Source organism: Protomyctophum parallelum (assembly GCF_964188405.1).
Source record: "Protomyctophum parallelum genome assembly, chromosome: 2".
NCBI lineage: Eukaryota > Metazoa > Chordata > Actinopteri > Myctophiformes > Myctophidae > Protomyctophum > Protomyctophum parallelum.
The window spans coordinates 37,459,006-37,478,556 of record NC_139699.1 but is presented as its reverse complement, the minus strand read 5'-3'; the positions used below and the strand labels follow the sequence as shown (position 1 = coordinate 37,478,556).

Here is a 19,551-nt window from a genome sequence, read left to right as displayed (position 1 = left end):
TTCCATCCTGATTGGCTAAGATTGGCTTCCAAAGCTCACACGATTCGTCCATTTCGAAAAAAGGCCACAAATCACAAACACAGTGTGCAATTTCCGTTAAATTATACACGCACATTTTCACTAGGCCGAGGACGACATGCCACAATTTCTTCCTCAAAATCAGCCTCACGGTGGCGCTATAACAGGCCAATTCCTGTTTTTTGCTATAACTGCATCGATCTGTATACAACTTATGTATGCACACATGGAAAAACTTTGTACCTGCATCCCTCCAACACGAACCTCCGGCCCAAATCTTCCTCAACAGCCTGTTATAGCGCCACCATGAGGCCACAACCTGACCTGCCCTGGTGGAGACCTGTGCCGATTGGCACTTTGTCTAGTTTAACACTGGGAGGGGGGTCCATTTGGTAAGTACCTATACTTTAAACAAAGGGCTGATTCATACTCCTATTTTACCGCTGTTTCGGCGCTGTAGTGCCGAAATGATTTTGGCTCGTCAGAAATTTTCAGTAGCACCGAAGAGCCGACTTTAGGACGGTACCCGCCCCCCCGAACCTCAAATGACGTCACATTGTAGCCTCTACAGTGCCGAACGGACTTTTATTCGGCTCTAAAATAGGAGTATGAATTGGCCCAAAGTCTAACAGGGGACAGCAGTATAGGAACCCCCTTATATAATTTCGTTCTTTCTGTAAAACAATATTATTGAATGAAAGAAATGGCCTGCTGGATCCCGTTAGTATTTTACGCCTTTACCTTGGGAAATTGATAGGTGACTTCTGGGGAGTAGGAGTTTTTGCTGGGTTTCTTCTTTAAGGCGACCACCACAAAGTACTCGAAGAGCTCCCTCTCTTGCCACTCAATGAGCTGCAGCTCCAGTGTTCGGTAGCTAGGGGCCCGTCGCAGAATAGACTGTAGCTTCTGCAACCTCTGGGTGTGGGCTGGGACACACACACACACACACACACACACACACACACACCAGTATTAATGCAAGACAGACACTGTCCACAAACCAGCGGTGGACTATTTTCTTTACTTAAGTAAAATTAGTAGCAATACCACACTGTAGATTGTACATACATACATTGTACATACATTTGTTACGAGTAAAAGTCATATATTCAAAATGTTACTTGAGTAAAAGTACAAAGTAGTTACTTTCCACAGCTGCCAGAAACTATTCACACTAAAACCTAATGCACAAACAACAGGAAATGCATATCCAAATTTAAAGTGCAACTAAGGTTAGGGAATAAATGTAAAAATGTGTTTGTTTCTGAAAAATAAAGAAATATGCTGTTTACGTCAATACACACCATATAATTTACTTTTAATGACTACGCCGATTGATGTGTTTCAAAGAGAGAAAAACAACTAGCAAATGTCACCAGTATACATATATCCACTAGACTAGATGAATGCTAGACAGATGTTTGTGTAGTCTACTGCTAATCCATCCATATTGCAATCCTTTCAGTTACAATCTGTGGTGAGCAGTGACAAAAGTACATTTACTTGGGTACTGTAGTTAAGTGATCTGTACTTTACTTGAGTAGTTGTATTTTGTGGATACTCACAAATATTGTAATTTTGACTCCACTACATTTCTAAAAAACTTTAAGTATTTCTAAAAACATGTACTTTTGAATACTTCAATATTTTTAAAGGCAAGTACTCCAATACTTTAATGCAAGTGAACAACTTTCGCTTGTAGTTGAGTAATATTTGACCAGGTGTATATCTATAACTAACTGAGGTTAAGTACTTTGTCCACCACTGTTTACAATCCTGTGGTCTCTTTGGTCAAACGGGGTCACTTACCGGTACTTATCAAAACCAAAAGAGGCTTGAGTAGCTGTTGCAAGAGTGGTGAGAAAAGAAATACTATGCACGAGGAAAGACAGAGAGCTATTAGTCCAATACACATCACCACTGCAGGAAATGGGGTTCAAACGCATGCTGCCACCTCTCACCTTTGAACCTGTCATCTGAATCACTCTCACTCTCGCTGTTGTCATCTGGGGATGGGCAGAACAAAAAAATCATTGGGTGAAAGGGCAATATGGCATACGTTTGTTTATGTCAGGAAAAGGACACTGCCATAGCTCCATGTGGGTGGCAGCTGAGACACAAATATTTACTAGCAAAAGCGTAATTTATAATCTTTCGTATGACAGTGTTGGTAGCTTAAAATAGCCCATTTAGAAGCTCACAATGTGTCGCAATGCGACGCGCTGTGAGCTTGTAGATCGGCTATTTTCGACAAGCGAAGATGAGGCAGAATAGTCCTTCTTTACCTCTGAGAGATGTCGTCTCAAGATTGGACATGGACAACTTCTTCAGCCGCTTCTTCCCTCGTTTAGTGCAGTAGATGGCATTGATTCTCTGGACCATCTGTAAACATTAAGAGGAAACTGTGTTTTAGTTATCTCAAGTGATTTCGCAGTAATGAGGGGATGAGTCAGAGAATTTGAGAAAGAGTAGGTTACATTTCCTTCTTTCCTTTCCTTTGACGGACTGTTTTTCCTATGTTGGATCACTACCTTCCGTGTGGATTGTTCGGCTATAAGACCTGCTTTTCCTTTGTGGATCTACAATGTGGTACCTATGAGTTTATGCCTTATATGTAATAAAGTGATCACATATTATGTGATCACTTTATTACTTACGTGGACCTGGCGTTGTGAAGCTACATTTTGCACATTATGTCTAACCATGTACATACTTACATACTAACTACATGTTTATTATGCTATAGGTTATATGTAGATGTCATTGATTCTTTGCCCAAACCCCCCACTCCTTTGCTTTCCTGGAAAACAACAAAATAATGGAGTTTGCACAAATCAAATTTCACCCACTGATTTACTGCTGTAAACCTGTGATAAGTCAATCTGAAGTAACTGTGCAACCGACCATGTGCAAAACATATACCGTACAACTAAAGGACCCCCTCTCCAGAATGCATAAGAACTGAGACTTCCTGTAACTACTGCAACTACTGTAAGCAATAGTTACATTACCCTACTAGAGTATTGTGTTCCAGAAAGGTTGACATGTGAAAAGAATAAGAGAAATGTAATGTTTGTTTTGAGGACTAAAACAAACATTAGCACCCGTTTGATTTTTGGTTTCTCAAAAAGCCCAATCGAGGCCCAGGTCAAAATGACAGTGATAATGTGACATCACAATCTCATCCCTTCCCCTAACAACAGCTGTGGTTGCGGCTTCAGTTCAGGTGGATCACCGCCCATCACCACCCACCAGGCAAACCATGCAGGCATACTTAACGAACTGGTGGGTGTGGCCACATAAAAACATAATTTTAACACTTTCTGTACTCTTTTTTTGAAAAAACATCTTTCTCCTAGTATAATCATAGTACCTGATGTTCATGTTTTAGGGGCGAAAAAATCACGGCACTCCATCTTTAATACAGGAACAACCAGCATTTACCTTTGGAATCCTCCAGTGCCGATGGGAGGCCAAGGTGTCACTGGTGCTACAAAGGCGTTCATCCAGCAGGCCACAAGAAGAGGGGGAGACACCCAACTGGGGTAGCAGCAGCATGTTGTCATGGCTGTGGCGCTTGGAAAGCTGCAATGACCGATGGCTCTTCCTGTCACTGGGACTGGAGAGGCATAAGGACTGGCTACTGGGTTTGGAGGGCAGCTAGTGACGGGAAAAGATACAAATAATGGAAAGTGTCTGAGCGTAGAATAGCCTAGTTTTGTATGTGAATCACAAAAGTAGTATAAGAACAACAAAACAATATTTATCCCAATCCCATTTTAGAGGTAATTTTCCTACTGGATTACTTGAAAGGGGCTCTCCTTTTTCAAATAGAAAGTTGATTCCTCATTCCTACAGTGAGATAGTGTGTCTGCACTGAAGCAAAAGAAGCCAAGTTTCCAGACTAACCTTTCTCTGGACTCTTCCCAAGTATAAACACATCAAACAGCTTCCTGCAGTGCACCAAATGAGAAATCTTGCTGTGCAACTAGACTTTTACAAGATTCAGAACCACACCCCAATTTCAGAGGTTAATTTGACCACAGGAAAACACACCAGAGTTCAGTTCAGTCCCTAGTCCCTACAGATGGTATTACCTGAGGAGGGGAACTCAGCTTCCTGTCCATGGAGGTCCAGGACCTGTTGCTTTCTGGTAACAGACAAGACTTCCGACCCAGACCCAAAGTCCTGCGCTTCAGGTCAACATCCTCATATGGGTTCTCCTTCTCTGTGGGGGAGAAAATAAGCATTCAATTAACATTGCATGCCAGCTATGAAACTATTCACAAACACAAGCTGTTTTATACCCTTTTCTTCGTCCAGAAAACAGGGGGTGGCTGCAGGGCAACAGAGGCCAATTAGGGGGTCAGTAAGGGGTGTTGGGGGCATGAGAGATGCTCCCTCTGGTTAAGTAGGGCAAGCCAAAGGTCACTCTCAGCTGGCTGAAGTGAGCTGCCTCTTTTCAAAACAGTTACTGTTGGCTACGGGCCCTGCAGCCCCCTTTAGGCCTTCTGGCTGGGCTCATGCTAAAACTCCTGGACACTGGGCTGCTGGTGAGTCACCGTCCAAGCATGCAAACTGTCTGCTCTGAGAGATGGACGAGACAGCAGAAGAGGGTCATCTGTTCGTCTCTGGTTCTCAACCAGGAAATCACATGATGGATTTTTGAGTGGTGCAGCCACTCCATTGCCCAGTAATGTGTGTCACTGGCTGGCTGGCTGGGTCACACACACACACACACACACACACACACACACACAGTACAGTACAGTACAGTACAGTACAGTACAGTACAGTACAGTACAGTACAGTACAGTACAGTACAGTACAGTACAGTACAGTACAGTACAGTACAGTACAGTACAGTACAGTACAGTACAGTACAGTACAGTACAGTACAGTACAGTACAGTACAGTACAGTTACAGTACAGTACAGACGGGTTTGATTTTTGATGTTTGGAAGGCAGTGAGAAGTGTGTTAAGAAAATTAGGGGAAATGCACATTCTTCTACTGTATATTCCAGATATTATGAGTAGAATATGTCTGATATACATTTGCTTTTTATATTGGGCAGATATTTGCATTTTGTACCATTGGGATCGCTAAAGACACCAATTTGGCAGATTTCTATCTTCTCTTCCCACAAATTATTTGAAAATGTGTGAAGTTTTGTTTGTTCCCAAAAAATATATAAAGATGTAGGCCTATTTTGAATGCATACAAATGTTGAATTAAAAAGAAATCATTAAAATGTCAAGTAGGCCTCGTGGCCTACTACTCAGTAAGAGTTATTAAAGTGCTTGAAATGTAAACAATAAACATGCTTGCCTAGAATGAAAGACACATGCAAAGATGTGGAATCAGATGCCTTTTAGAGTTCACTACAATGGATATCCTAATCTTTGAGAGAAAGAGAAAAAACTAGAAAAAGTGCCCACACAGGTCTCCACCAGGATAGGAATGTAGGACATTGCAGCTTGCCTTCATCTGGTGGTTGGATAAAAGGGCAACAAAAGTAAACTAGGGAGTTGGCATACAAAGTTATCCACAGATCCGTGCAGTTAGAGGTAAAAACACTTTTTGGCCAGTTATAGCGCCACCTTGAGGCTGAGTTGAAATTGTTCATGTGGCATTTCTTCCTCGTGCGTGCGTGCACAATTTCACGGAAACCACGCGATGTGTTCATGATTTGCAGCATTTTGTTTGAAACTGAGCACTCCTGTGAACTTTGGAAGCCAATCTTAACCAATCAGGATGGAGTCTGAGAAATCTGAAAGACCCGTTTCGTTGAATGGCTCTAGAGAGACTGTGTACCAATTTGCGCGATGTTTGGACAAAATCTGTAGGTGTACTGTGCAAAAACTTGTTTTGCACAAAGCGGCCTCCTGGTGGCGCTATAACAGGCCGTTCTGGAAATTTTGGGGCAGAGGTTCATCGTTGGCATCCAGGGAGTGTGTGTGCAAAATTTGGCATCGACCGGGTTAACGGTGGCCGAGATTAGCTGCTCACGGACACACACACGGACGGACACACGGACGGACACACGGACACAGGGACGGACGGACGGAGTGCAAAACATACTCTCCCCCCATGCCTTCGGCCTGGTGGAGACAATAATTTGCTGATTTTGGTCTTCTTGTTCTCCAAAATAAGCTTTGGCTTTGAAAAATCCATATCAGCAACCTTTACTCCAGTTGCACTATAGGTCTCATTCTTGCCTCACAACAAGAAGATGTAACATGTGAACTACAACATTTTTACAACGTTGTGTGGATTTTCCCACTGCATTGAAGATGTATTTTCAGTCAATAACTGATAACAGAGATGAGAAGTGCAGGAATGTTACAGACCAGTGCACAACTCATACTGATGTCACTTGGAAGAGCGCCAACTTCAATACCAAAAAGGCTTGTGTAACACCATAGTCCATGTCCATTCAGACAGACTGAGAATAGCTTCTTGGCAAGGTCCAAAAAGGTTGTGAGAAAGTGAAGGAACCACACTGGAGAATAAAAACAGAGCCAGATGGCGTTGAGACTGAAGCAGAGGGGAACTTTTTAAAAGAAAGAAAAGTATTATCTGTCAAAGGAAACCAAGAAACCAAGAAACTACATGCTAGCTAGTGCCTTATATCCTCCTGAACATTTTAGGGGAAAACCCAGTGAACTTGAGAAATACGAACAATGACAGTCTGTGTTAAAAGACGCCGTAAAGCACAGGTAGCGGTTTGTTGTTCAAAGAACTGTTAGGTTAATTTTACAACCTGTTTGAGGTTTAAAGACACACACACACACACACACACACATGCCCACGCAAATGCACATGCCCACGCAAATGCATACACAAACGCACACGCATGCGTGTTAACAAGGATCTTTAGAACATTGTGTTGTGTCACATGAAATGAGATTCCTGGGTGATTGTCTGTGTCATTAAAGTTAGAGAGCAGAAATAGTTTGTGACCCCTTGGTGATTCCATTTAACTAAAGCAATTCTGTAATGAAAGCCTGCTGGGAAAATGATACGTCTCTGCGGCTGCTTGATGTACTAGAGGGTACTAATCAACTCCTCTGATTACAAACATCCAAATCTCGCACACACACATTAGTTGGAGGGAGGGGACACACCTCAGCAACATACTGTGATTGTACCTCTCCGTTTACACAATAGATGCTCTGGGCAGAGCGAGACAGAGGACAAACTATACTATTCCCTATAAAAATGACCTTGGACAAAACATCCCCCTCAATGGACTAGCTACAGTGGCACCGCTCACCCATTCATGTGGTAAACAAGAATGTGCAATGGACGAAAAAATGAGCTCCAGTTCTGTATAAACATTTGGCGGCACCACAAACCATAGAGTGCATCCACCCTGAAGACGGTCTGCTCGTGACCACATGGGAGAAATTATGCCGGGGGATGCACAGTATTTTTGGAGTTTAAATTCTTTAGCACTAGGAATAACAAAAACATGGGACCATATTTTAAACTATTTTCAACTATCTGCGCTTGGAAGAAAATTTACATTTTTGACGGGCGATAGATGTCCAGCTTTTGTTGTGTGTGTAAACACAAACATTAAATGCCATTGACAATGAATGGACAATTTTGAGTGTTTGCGAAACACAAACATTGAAGACGAAGGTGAAGACGCAAATTCTGATTGGCCGGAATGAAATGATGTTTGATGATGTACAATGATAAGAGCGCCCCTCACTTCACACAGGTGTGATTTTTTTAATTAAAAACAGGGGCTGATTACTACATCATGTGATAATCACTTTTCTCACATACCCAGCCTTGGCTGATTGGTCAGCTGTTGTATTTCCCCTATAGGGAAAATATGGAAGCTGACCCATTAGACAAGGCGAGAGCATTCTAGAGTGCCACCACACACTGAGCTGTCACGGCAAGTGACCTCACTACTGAAGAAACTCTAAGTTCATTGCTTAGAAGGCACTGAAGTTTCTAGGCTCATGAACCAAAACACAGAGTGAAAAGCTCAATGACCATGTTGGCTGTATTTTTGCCAGCTCCCTCCATGTGCTCTTGGGAAATCCCAGCAGGACTGCCTACAATTTTGTGTGCCAGGACAGTTTCTAATAGACAGTAATGTCTAATCTATGCATTAAATCAAAGAGTTGTATAAATAAGGCTGTGGATGTAAGATAAAGAAAATATGCCTGGGTGATCATCATCTATATTTATTCTCTCTCAACAGCTCTGTCTGGCAACAATGCTAGTAATGGTCACTTACAGACCCCTAGCATTACAATATATAATTGCAAAAACATTTTTGAGCACAGGTAACAGAATATTATCGTTATCATGGAAAACATTTTGCTCTATGTTGAAAAACATCCAGAGTACAACCACTGAGACGATCTTTTCATAAAGAATGATGTACAGTATGTACCTGGAAATAATCAGCCATCACAAACATTCTTGACTGAATTGTGGATACCCCACTCAAGGTGGTTTTTAGGGAACAATAGAGGCTATGTTAGAGCGTACATCAAAGACAACCAGGTCCCCTGCATATGAATTCCTGCTCTGGCTGAGTTGACTGTCGGAATACAAAGCCAGGTCAGAAATAAAGTCTGTATCATATGAATTCCATTGATTGATTGGCAGTATTTGCAAAGACAAGAAGACATGGGCTGCTCATTGCTGCATGTGCCTACATTCTGATATATATATAAAATATAAATACTTTTCAATGCTGACTTTTTACTGTATCTCACGTCCAAGCCTCATTAGCAAAGACAGGATTTATGATGGTCAGGCCAGACTATTCTCATACTGACACACATTTCTACCATGTGAAAAAGGCACTGGGAGAACTGGCACTTTCACTGGGCAGCAGGCCTCGGGTCATTTCCTAGCGGAAAGGAATTTGGCTCTTGAGCATATCCAGCCCTTCAAACAAGCACTTTCGCTGTAAAATCCTGAGTGTACATTTAACACACAGAGTTTACGAATGCGACCAAATGGATCCGTAAGTGTCCATTTAGTTTCATTCGTACATTCTCAGATCTAAATGAATACTCAGGAATTTACTGTGTTGTCTCTTTGTGCACTGAAATCTGTGCAACTCACGGTTATACACACCATGTCCCTTAAGCAATTGAAATGTGAGAAGCTGCTGCTAGAGAGAACGCATCTAAAAGAAAGTATAAAGTATTCCAACATTGTCAGTTCAATGTCACATTGTTCAATGTTGTTCCATACTAAATTAATTGGGTGTAAAATGAGGACATCTATTATTAAGATAAAAGTAAAGTCACTAGGTTAATATACTGTAAGGGTGTTTACAGTGCCTTTGTACACGGTCTCTGGCTGCAGTTGAAGTATTACAAATTTAAGAAAGAATATAAATGAAGCCCTCAGGCCTAGTGTGGCTAGAGGATTCAATTACATGACACACAGAGAGAAACACATCTCTATACCTCACACTGCTATACAAGAGATAAGGAGAGGAATCTGCCCTGATAATGTCACTGCCATGGAATCATGCTGCCCATTTGTGTGCCCTTATCATTAAAACACAGCTAAATCATTTTCAAACACCCTTTAAACTATATAAGGTTACTGTTATAATGAGCATAACATAGATTTACAGTGCAACCGAAACCTGAGTAACCTCTGAGTGACCCTCATTGTTGTAGTGGAATAAAGTAACATTTACATTACATTCACGTACATTTACTCAATTACACTTTTACTTTACTCTTTTACTTTACTCTATATGCTTTAATGCTTAGTGCCAAGCAGGAAGGCACTGGGTACCATTTTTACAGTCTTTGGTAAGCCAGGGATTGAACCATGACCTCCCAGTCTCAGGTTGGACACTCTACAGCCCACGGCCACTGAGCTGGTGGACTACCAGCTCAGTGGCCATGGGTTAGATCAGCTATTTTTGAAATATTTTGACCATTTTGAAATATTTTGAAAAAATGTTTTAATTTTGGTACTTTAAGTGAATTTGATACCAATACTCAAGTAAAATGTTGAAAACCTGCACAACAAAGTATACAGGGTTTAAGTGGTTATAGGCCAGATTGTGGTCGTGCCTACTGGATCCAAGAGTGCTGTGATGCTGTGCTTACCTACTATGTCCTCATAGGCATTCTCCTCTAAAGTGCTTTTGCCACTGGGCCGACTGTGGGTCTCTGCGCTTCCAGTGCCATTCTCTGAAGGTGAGGATGGGTGGGAGGAAGGTAGGCTTGCAGCATCCTCTGACTCACATGACTCCCTGGAAAGGAATGACAATTAATGTCAAAGGACAAAAAAGACACATTCGAATTTCACAGAGGAAGTCAGTTACCGGTAAAGACAGAAAGGTTAAGAGTAAGACAGACAACGAAATAGAAAGAGGCATGGTGTTGAGATAATAGTAAAGAAGGTCTGGCTCTCTCCTGACATCCTCCACTGGCCAATTACTGTAGAACCAAGACAAGGCCACGAGTGATTTGAATGAGTTTAGCTGTCTCTCAGTGTAAACCTGTAGCTGACATTTTTCAGAGACAGAGAGGAAAATGCTAATGAGCACAGGCTATTAAGGGAAATTGAGGCCAATGCATTACAATGGTGGCGGTGCTGCGCATCGTGCGCGTTCCTTCTCCGCTCTGTTGTTCTGATCACCACTTTTGGAATTTTTGGAACAATACGACAAGCGGTTACACCGTTTTAAAGTGAATTTTCATGACAAGCAACTCGGCGATCAAAGATTAGTGAAAACACGGCAGGGAGATCTGGAAAACGATTGTTTAATCACGGCATTTAAAACTGTTAAAAAAGCAGACAGCAATATGCACTCTATTCCGTGCACAACCTATAGCACATAATATCTCAACACTGAAGTGGTGCAGTTGTACAGCTTATACAGTATTAGTGCAGAAATGTCCGCCCTGTTGTCGCTCCAATGATGGCTTGTGGTTTTAAAGGATGGTCAAAACTTCCTCGGCCACAGGAATGTTAAACACAGCCTAAGTCAGCCTTAGTCAGGGATGTTAAAGGATTTCCTCTTAATCGCACAACAGGAAGGCGTATTAAGGCGCTGTCCACGCTCATTGGACTGAAGGCATCATATCTGAGGACTGACTGGAGGAACATACAGAATGAGGACTCCTAGCTACACCTACACCTATATGTTTTAGTCTTTGCGGAAATTCCTATTGTGCCGGCATGTTGTTTAAACCTGCTGTTTAATTTTAACCGTGTCTTTTTTTAGCACCCCTCTCCCTCAAGAGGCCATGGCTTTGTATTGTATTAGTAGTATTTGTTCTTAATGACTTGCCTGTTTACATGAAAGTTAAAAAGCAGTGCACTATAGTAACAAAGAATAAGGAATTAAATTAGCTTCCCTAGTATGTTTATATTGTTGTCATTAGTCCATTTTAAGTACACAATAACATCTTCATTGTCAGTGGTCTTTTATTCACGTGTTAAGAGTGTACAAATGTAACCAAATGGACCCATTAAGGGTTAGAAATTTATAAAATACCACTGAGGATTTTACTTTACCGTACTTTTACTACTGGAAAAGAATACGTTATCTAGTTTAATCTTGATTGGCTATTTTAACCCTTAAAACTACAAAGCTTTAATATTAAAATATAGTGTTAAAAGGAACAGGAATCAATAGTAGGCTAGCTATCACCAATCAATCTCAATGTAAAATATTAATAACAATATTACCATTCATAGAAAGAACAAAGAACTCATACATATATACAGTAGCCTACATGCTCACAGGGAGCATAATGTTCTGTGCACTGGCTGAGACACTATACTGTTTATTAATTATTACAAATGCAGATGTTTTTATTGTTTGAGAATGTAGGACCAGAGGACCAGAGGTAGACAACCATACTGGGACTGATTTGAGACAGACAATGCTAAAGCATTCAAACCGTGAAATACTGTATGATTCATTTTTCATAAATAACCAAATACATACTGTAAGCACACTGATTCTCTTGTCTCACCTCTTGGGGGAGCATCCCTTGGCCTTCTGCATCTGTGTTACGCTGGGCGCAGGCGTTGAAGGCAAGGGTGGGGGGGACTCAGAAGGCCTGCTAGGAGGTAGTCCATTGGCTGACAACGTGCTCTTCTGGCTTCGGTTGGCATCATACTCAAAAGTGCGTTTAGGTTTCGGCAGGGGGTTGACTGGTGCACCCCCAGTGGTCTGAGGGCCGGCTGGCTCAGGACTCTCAGACCTTACTGAGCTCACACTGAACCTCTGTCTGAGTTTAGAGAGCTTATCGCATACCAGTAGAGTGTCCGGTTCCGTGGTCACAGAGCAAATACTACTGCGCTTACTAGTGCATGTACTGTCTAAGTCCTCTGGCCCGCCTATCGTGAAGGACTTTTGTCTTGTCTTGTCTGGAGCATAACAGTTGTTCAGATACTGTGGAGGGGCCAGGCTGGGGCTCTCCTTCAGGGCCTGCTCTATCTTCTGTATCCTGTTGAGGACTGCCGATGTCTCCTTCCGAGCAGACAGGGAACGCAGGAATGTTCCTGAGGCCTCTGTCTTGCCAAGCCTTTTCTGGAAGCGGCCCAGAACCTCTTTGTCTGCAACAGCCTTCTCTTCCTCTGTCTCTGTGTAGGAGCACTCCGAGAAGGCTGTGCTCATTCTCCGCACCCCCTTGAAGTCAAACGTCTTCTCGCTGCAGGGAGAAGAAAGAAGGCTAGGGCAGCCCTCGCTGCCCCCCACACGTTCTGCTCCTGGTCTTTTATCCAGACACAAGCTCATCCTAGGCAGAGCCACCCTCTTGCACTCCCATTCTGAGATCTTCTTACGGATAGTAGTGGAAGCAACACCTGTCACCGGGTGGCTGAGAGACAGGGTCCGCTTGTGGCCTTGGTTATAGGACGGCCCCAGTGAGAATGTGCTCCAGCTCAGGGGTCCGCCTTTAAGTCCATCTCCCCCTGGGAGTTCCCCTAGTGTCTGGGTCTGCTCCTGCTCCTGTGCACTCTGGCTTTCCTGACCCACCTGGCCTGCAGCTGGGGGCTTGTATATAGAGAGCCTGTTGTCCTGCAGGCACCCGATGCTCTTAGACTTGGTGAGTCGGTTATGGGAGTCAAAGTCGGCAGAAAGCGAGGAACCACCGCGTAGGCTAGCAGTCTTGCTACTCCAGCCGGCACGCCCCAGGAGCCTGCCGTCAGTTTTCACGTACTTGCTCTGCTTGGCGGAGCTCTCACCGTCGTCAAGGACAGTCTGCTGGCACTGCGCCTGGTTTGCAGAGACGATGGGTGGTGGGGATGTACTAGACTGGCACCTGAAACAACAGAGGTGTGTGTCTAAAAGGGTGCCAGATCTCATTCAAGCATTTCATTTCTTAGAACATCCATGTTTAAATTGTATAGCAAACTTTAAAACAACAACAATAACAACAAACAAAAAACTTTAAATATTAACTTGAGAAAGTTATAATTGCTCTATGTAGAATTAGAGTCTTAAATACATGAGAAACGTCATTAGTCACCTCAGGTGAGTTGCAGCATTGGATGAGCATTTTATCAAATCTACAAGCTCAAAATGTATAAAAAAAAACATTCTTGAGGAAATAGAAGAAGAAAACTTACAGTATGTATGACCATAAACCTTTAAATACTTCTGACGTACTGTAATAAAAAGTATGAACTTTCCGCACTCATACAATAACTAATGGAAAGTACTGTGTATTTTGACATAACATTGGCAGCATGAGATCCAAATTAAAGCCAAATCAAATACAGATCTAGAATGAAAAAGGCCTCTATAGATTTTTCCACGTAATTAAAATGATTTAGGGAGAATTAAAGTGGACCCCACACACAAAGAATTATCATACCACAAACCAAGACATATGACATACGACAGCCTTACCTCTAAAAAGCCTTTCTGCTCTTCTCCTAATCCTCAGAGCTTTTTTGTGTTACGAACCCAAAGGCTAACTGATGTGCAGGCAGGCCGATAGTCTCATGGCCAATGCTGACTACATCATTGTTCACCACCACTAGACACACACTCTTACGTAGTTTGCTACAGAGGTTCCCAGAGAGAGAACACAGCTTTCCTCATAATCGTTGCAGGTCCCTGACACCTAAAACACTCATCGACTTTCAGGAACTCTGTCACAACTTGGCAACAAGCTGACTCTTGCGAAAGTGAGGCGTTGGGAGATCTGATGTCACAGCCTTGGTTAAAATAACAAGCATTGAACTGGAAGGATGAAGTTGAGGGCTGTGGACTATGATCCAGGCAGGGATGCAGGTTGGGACAGATCTTTCCTCACACCTCTCCACCCTGCCCTTCTTGCTTCTCACATGCTCTAGGGTGGGGATATTGTTAATAACACCTGGGAACCTGTAGGCACTACCCAGGAGTTTCTGTGTATGTCACTTCCCATAAATCCAACCCCTATGGGTAACAGGTCATAATGGACTTTGATCAGTAGCCCAATATTTACTTTTCAGTTACTACTGATAATTACATATTTGAGTATGACGATTATTCAGATTACGATCATAGCTTAAGCATTAAAATCGCTAGTTTAGTCAGTAGTGTGGATTTAAAGAACAACTTTGTTTTCATGGAATCATTTTATATTGGGGATGGTTAATATAACTGAGATGTGATTAATTAATTAATTAAAATTAAAAATGACAAACATTGGAAATCCTCATTCTCCTACTCTGCCACCACAATGTGGAATTAATGTTAATCACTTGTTAAAATAAGGCCTGAAAAACATATATCAGAAAGCTACAAGAGGAGTTACATATGAATTCCCATTGAAATGAGGGGGCATACACTGCTGCTGTCCTCCCTCTTTCTCATCTGTAAATATAGCTATTCTTATTTGTTGATGACATTTGTTATTCATGTGTTAATTGCGACTGTAGGTCGCAGTTTACTATGAAAACATGCATCTCGCGTCCGTCACACACTCCATATATGGCCAATACAGAATTCATTCCATATGTTGATCTGACCTCATCAAACCCTGTACACTCACTCAAGACACGCTCCATATATGGCAATATATGGAGCCCTCAGGGCGTCTTACTGGTATTCTATGCTCTGAATTGAATATAGGAGGACCACAATGGTCCCCAGGATTTGTTTTTTGTGTTATAGCCTAAATGTTTTATTGTACCCAATGTACAATAATTCAGTTGAGATGTGCAACAAATAGGTAAAATAAAATGTTATATACAAAAATGTATTTTAATTCAAATATTCAGGTCCATTTATTATCTAGCTGCTCTCTCATTGTCTCAATCAGGCCAAATCAGGGACCTTGCAGGATATCTTTTTACAGTCAACTACAAGTCAAAGTGAAGTCATTCATTCAGAGAAAATAATACCTTGGCCACTTGGGAGAGACTACCCAAATAAAATACTGGAGCACTTGACTGATCTGCAGGAGTCAAACAGTCATTCATTGCCTTCTCTATAATCACTGAAATGACTCAGACTCAGACTTAATTTGAGTGCTGATTCATCTGCATCGAATTGGACGACTTATTATGTTATTGCGACTACATGTCACATTTACTATGTAATCGTGGCGTGCATTTCCCGTCAGTCAGTTAGTCAGTTGTTTGGTTGGTGAACCCCCTTGTGACATCACGTGACATCATCAGGGATGGAGATCCATTCATCCTTCCTCTTCGATGTCTCCCTTTTGACTGATACCTGTCCATTTAAACTCAAACTGGTGATCCGCGGGCCACATGCGGGCCGCAACGTCGTCTTATGCGGCCCGCCTGGCGCCTGCCTCAAGCAAAAAAAAAAATATATATATATATATATATATAGGCTAATAAGTAAGGCTGCATGATATATCGAACATGTACCTTCATCAGAGTGGAGAATATAAGTATAAATCAAGTTGAGCAAAGCCACTTCTCTGCCCCTCTCTCTAACAGACACAGTTAACGATCGCTTGTTAAGTGCCTGCCAGACAGACAATCAGATGAAATGAAGGCAGGTGTAGAGTAGTGTAGACTAGTGAACTGAACATGTTCTCTTTATATCAAGTACATACCAGCCCCTTATGGAACTACTTCTCCCAAAATCCAAATGGATTTCATTTTCCATCCTGAATGGCAGTAACTAGCATACAATGAGAACTGAGAAGATCTTCACAAAGGTTTACTCATCAAAACTGATTATAAAACTGTAACCATCAAAGCATGCACTCGACATATAATGGTTATGTGACCATGGCATGTGCATAATATAAAATCTTATGAGTTTTATCTGATATTGATTAATATGGGGTTCAATGAATCGATTATTAATCGGCAGAGCTGTCGACAGGCCTACCCTGTCACAGGGTAGGCCTACAACTTTATTTAATTCATGCAGGTGTTCGTTCTTTATTTGTTTAACAACACACCAGTTAGTTGGGCTTGCAAGTTGCGTGTGCGTGCTGTGCGTGTGTATGAGAGAGGGGGGTGAGGCGGGCAGCAAGGCACGGGAGAAACCTATTTTTTCATGTAACCATGGTTTCAGGAAACGTATTGCCGTTGTTCATGTAGCAAAAACGAGGGCGAGGCTAGATTTAATAGGGCGTGCCAGATAGATTTCAGCCGTGACATTTATTAACGTCAGAACGAAATTAAGGAAGGATCAGCTGTTTGCGATCACTTTATAAATGCCGTGGCGACGTGGGTGTACTACGAAACCTGCACTCGAATCTGTGGCAGATTTTACACTCGATTGATAAATGAGGGCCTATGTGTGTGGCTTGCTGGCTGGCTGGGTCTGAGCACTATGTGTGTGGCTGGCTGGCTGGCTGGGTCTGAGCATACATAGATAGATAGATAGATATTATAGCAGTGACTGACTGAGACATCGAGCGTGCGTGCGCAACTGGTTGTGGCCCCCATCAAGTGACCTTTTGACCAATGCGGCCCTCGCCCCAAGTTGAGTTCGACACCCCTGCTCTAGACGGGCCTGCCCCAAAGTTATTAGTGCAGCCACGCGTTTGATGAGGGCCCAGCCCTACCTGGGCCCTCATCAAACCCTGTACACTCAAGACAATGCCCCCACTGCCACCCTTATATCTCCATATATGGAGCTGACCTGTTCTGACATTCCATATGTTGATCTGACCTCATCAAACCCTGTGTACAGTGTACACTCAAGACATGCTCCATATATGGCCAGTACAGAATTCATTCCATATGTTGATCTGATGCGCATTATCAGAGTACATAAAAGAGGATCCAATTCATTGCCAAACCATAATAAATATATTGCTCATTTTATAAAATTAAGGTTTCATGACATTTTAGGTTTTATGACCTCAATTACACCCAAACAACTTGAACTTTGAACATTCCTCTTACATCTTACACTCCACAGGAAAATCAGAGCACTTGTTTGAGCCAGAAAACCCCAGACCAAAGAAAGTCTACTGAATGTTCAGGTTTTTTGGGTGCAATTGAGCTCAGAAAACCTTTAAATAAAAATATATTCTATCCATTCATGAGTTGTCCTGACTGAACTGTGGTGTTGTTATGACAACTGGATTTCCCTCGTGGGATGAATCTATCAATCTATCTATCGAGTGCCAAGAGCCCAAGACTCATATTAACAACAAAATGTCTCAGTATTATAGACCATCAGCCTTCTGATTATTATAACCATATTAACACACTGCTATGCGGACACCCGTTTCGTCATAGAAAAAGAACAGTGTGTACCATGCACAATAAAGTCTGTTGGATGCTTGGACACTGCTGGAGAAAAGCTCCTTTATGAAAGTATGAAAGTATGAAATGCTAAAATATGTAGCCGTAAACCTGACCTCAGTAGCATAAGAATGATAATCCATCATGTTTTGTGTATGACAGCATCCATGCAATTTAGTATAACCCAAAATAACAAATGTAACCAAATAGACCCATAATGGTTGGATACATTTGTACATTTTCAAAGTTAGGATTTTACAGTATCTGATTCTGTTGGTCTGGATCAACAAGCATTTTTAAGTCCAGTTTTGGCAGTGGACAGACAGCTTCAGCTGGGTCGACCACACATATACAGAGCTTCAGTGCCAGTGACAACTTGGCTGCTGGCTCCTCCCACTAAGGCTTCCAAGGAATACCAGCCACAAACCACTTCCTGTTTGCTGACCAGGATGGAGAGAGCCGGTCACGCACTATTACTTTTCATCACTGATTGACGACATCTGCAAGTCTATCATCCCTTACTGAGCACACACACACACACACACACACACACACACACACTCAAACACACACACACACACACACACACACACACACACACACACACACACACACACACACACACACACACACACACACACACACACACACACACACACACACACACACACACACACACACACACACACACACACACACACACAAGGTTTTGTTATGTGCTCTGCTGCTGAAACACTGCATGCATTTCTTTTGGGAATTTTGTATTGGCATTAACATACGGTAACATAACACTTCCAACACTATCCAGGAGTTCACATACTTGGATAACTACAAGTCTATTCATTAACTACACAACCACCTCATCTATTTTGTAAGTGAGTATTTCAAGCCTACATTGTATTTCAGCAGCCTATCATGTGCTGGCATGTCTACATTTTGTCCATCGCTGTAAAAGCCTTTGAAACTACATAGAGAACAGTTTATATCCTCATTCAGACAGGTGATAGTGATATGAACATAGAGTAAGTACAGTAGAAGTGCAATAATTAACTAAGCGATTTAACCAATATTCTTTCTGCAACAGGGGTTTCAATGTTTTTCAGCCCAAGGACCCCTTAGCTGAGAGAGAGATGAAGCAGGGACCCCCATAATTGGATACACGTTTGATAACACTATCAGTGTTGGATTCAGGTATTTTCAGACATGGAACCTCTTAAACTGTCAATACTTAGTAAACCTGATCATTCACTCTGTAATAGGGATGCTAGGGTCCAAGTGATTAATGTTTAAAAAGATATCCTATCACACAAAGACCCCTGTTCCGCAACACTGTTTTACAATTAAGTATAGGTATAATACGTATAATAGTTAATAATTAATTGGCAAATCATGGACATTGATTTGTGTGGATTTGTTATGTAAAAAAGGGTTATTATGATGTCACTCAAGTGGTGTATTTCGATTGGGCCTTTTGGCTCAAAGGCTTTCAGCTTTCAAGAAGAAACCAAAAATACACAGGGAAGACACATTGGAATATTATAACCACACCTGGGTGTGTATTAGAGTAATGTTAACTCCATAGACACATACTGTATGTCTACAATACTGTATGTGACCTGCTTTACAATTAGTCAACGAAAACATGATGACTTGAATGATGTGCACTTTTGTGAAAAGGAGATGCTTTATATATTGTCCTCCTACAGACAATATTCAAATGACAAATCAAGTGTCACCGAGTGTGAGATAGATAGTAGTTGTGAAGGTGCGCTGTAGACTGTAGAGCCAAGTTTACCATAAGTATCCATGTTGGAGTTGCTTTCTATAATTCAAT

General features: G+C 41.9%; 1 protein-coding gene across 4 annotated transcripts in view; it reads right to left on the bottom strand.

Annotated features, from left to right (window-relative positions):
* The window catches only part of dennd2b (DENN domain containing 2B), a 69,925-nt gene that overhangs the window by 23,702 nt on the left and 26,672 nt on the right, over positions 1 to 19,551 (bottom strand). For 2 of the 4 annotated variants that reach the window (XM_083759479.1, XM_083759478.1), the window contains 7 exons: positions 12,014 to 13,306; positions 10,133 to 10,278; positions 4,116 to 4,246; positions 3,463 to 3,678; positions 2,304 to 2,400; positions 1,980 to 2,024; positions 760 to 944 (listed from right to left, as the gene is read on the bottom strand). In XM_083759479.1, coding sequence (XP_083615605.1) covers positions 760 to 944; positions 1,980 to 2,024; positions 2,304 to 2,400; positions 3,463 to 3,678; positions 4,116 to 4,246; positions 10,133 to 10,278; positions 12,014 to 13,306 — 2,113 coding nt within the window. The remainder of the gene's footprint in view (positions 1 to 759; positions 945 to 1,979; positions 2,025 to 2,303; positions 2,401 to 3,462; positions 3,679 to 4,115; positions 4,247 to 10,132; positions 10,279 to 12,013; positions 13,307 to 19,551) is intronic. The other 2 variants (XM_083759481.1, XM_083759480.1) reach the window with 1 other exon arrangement.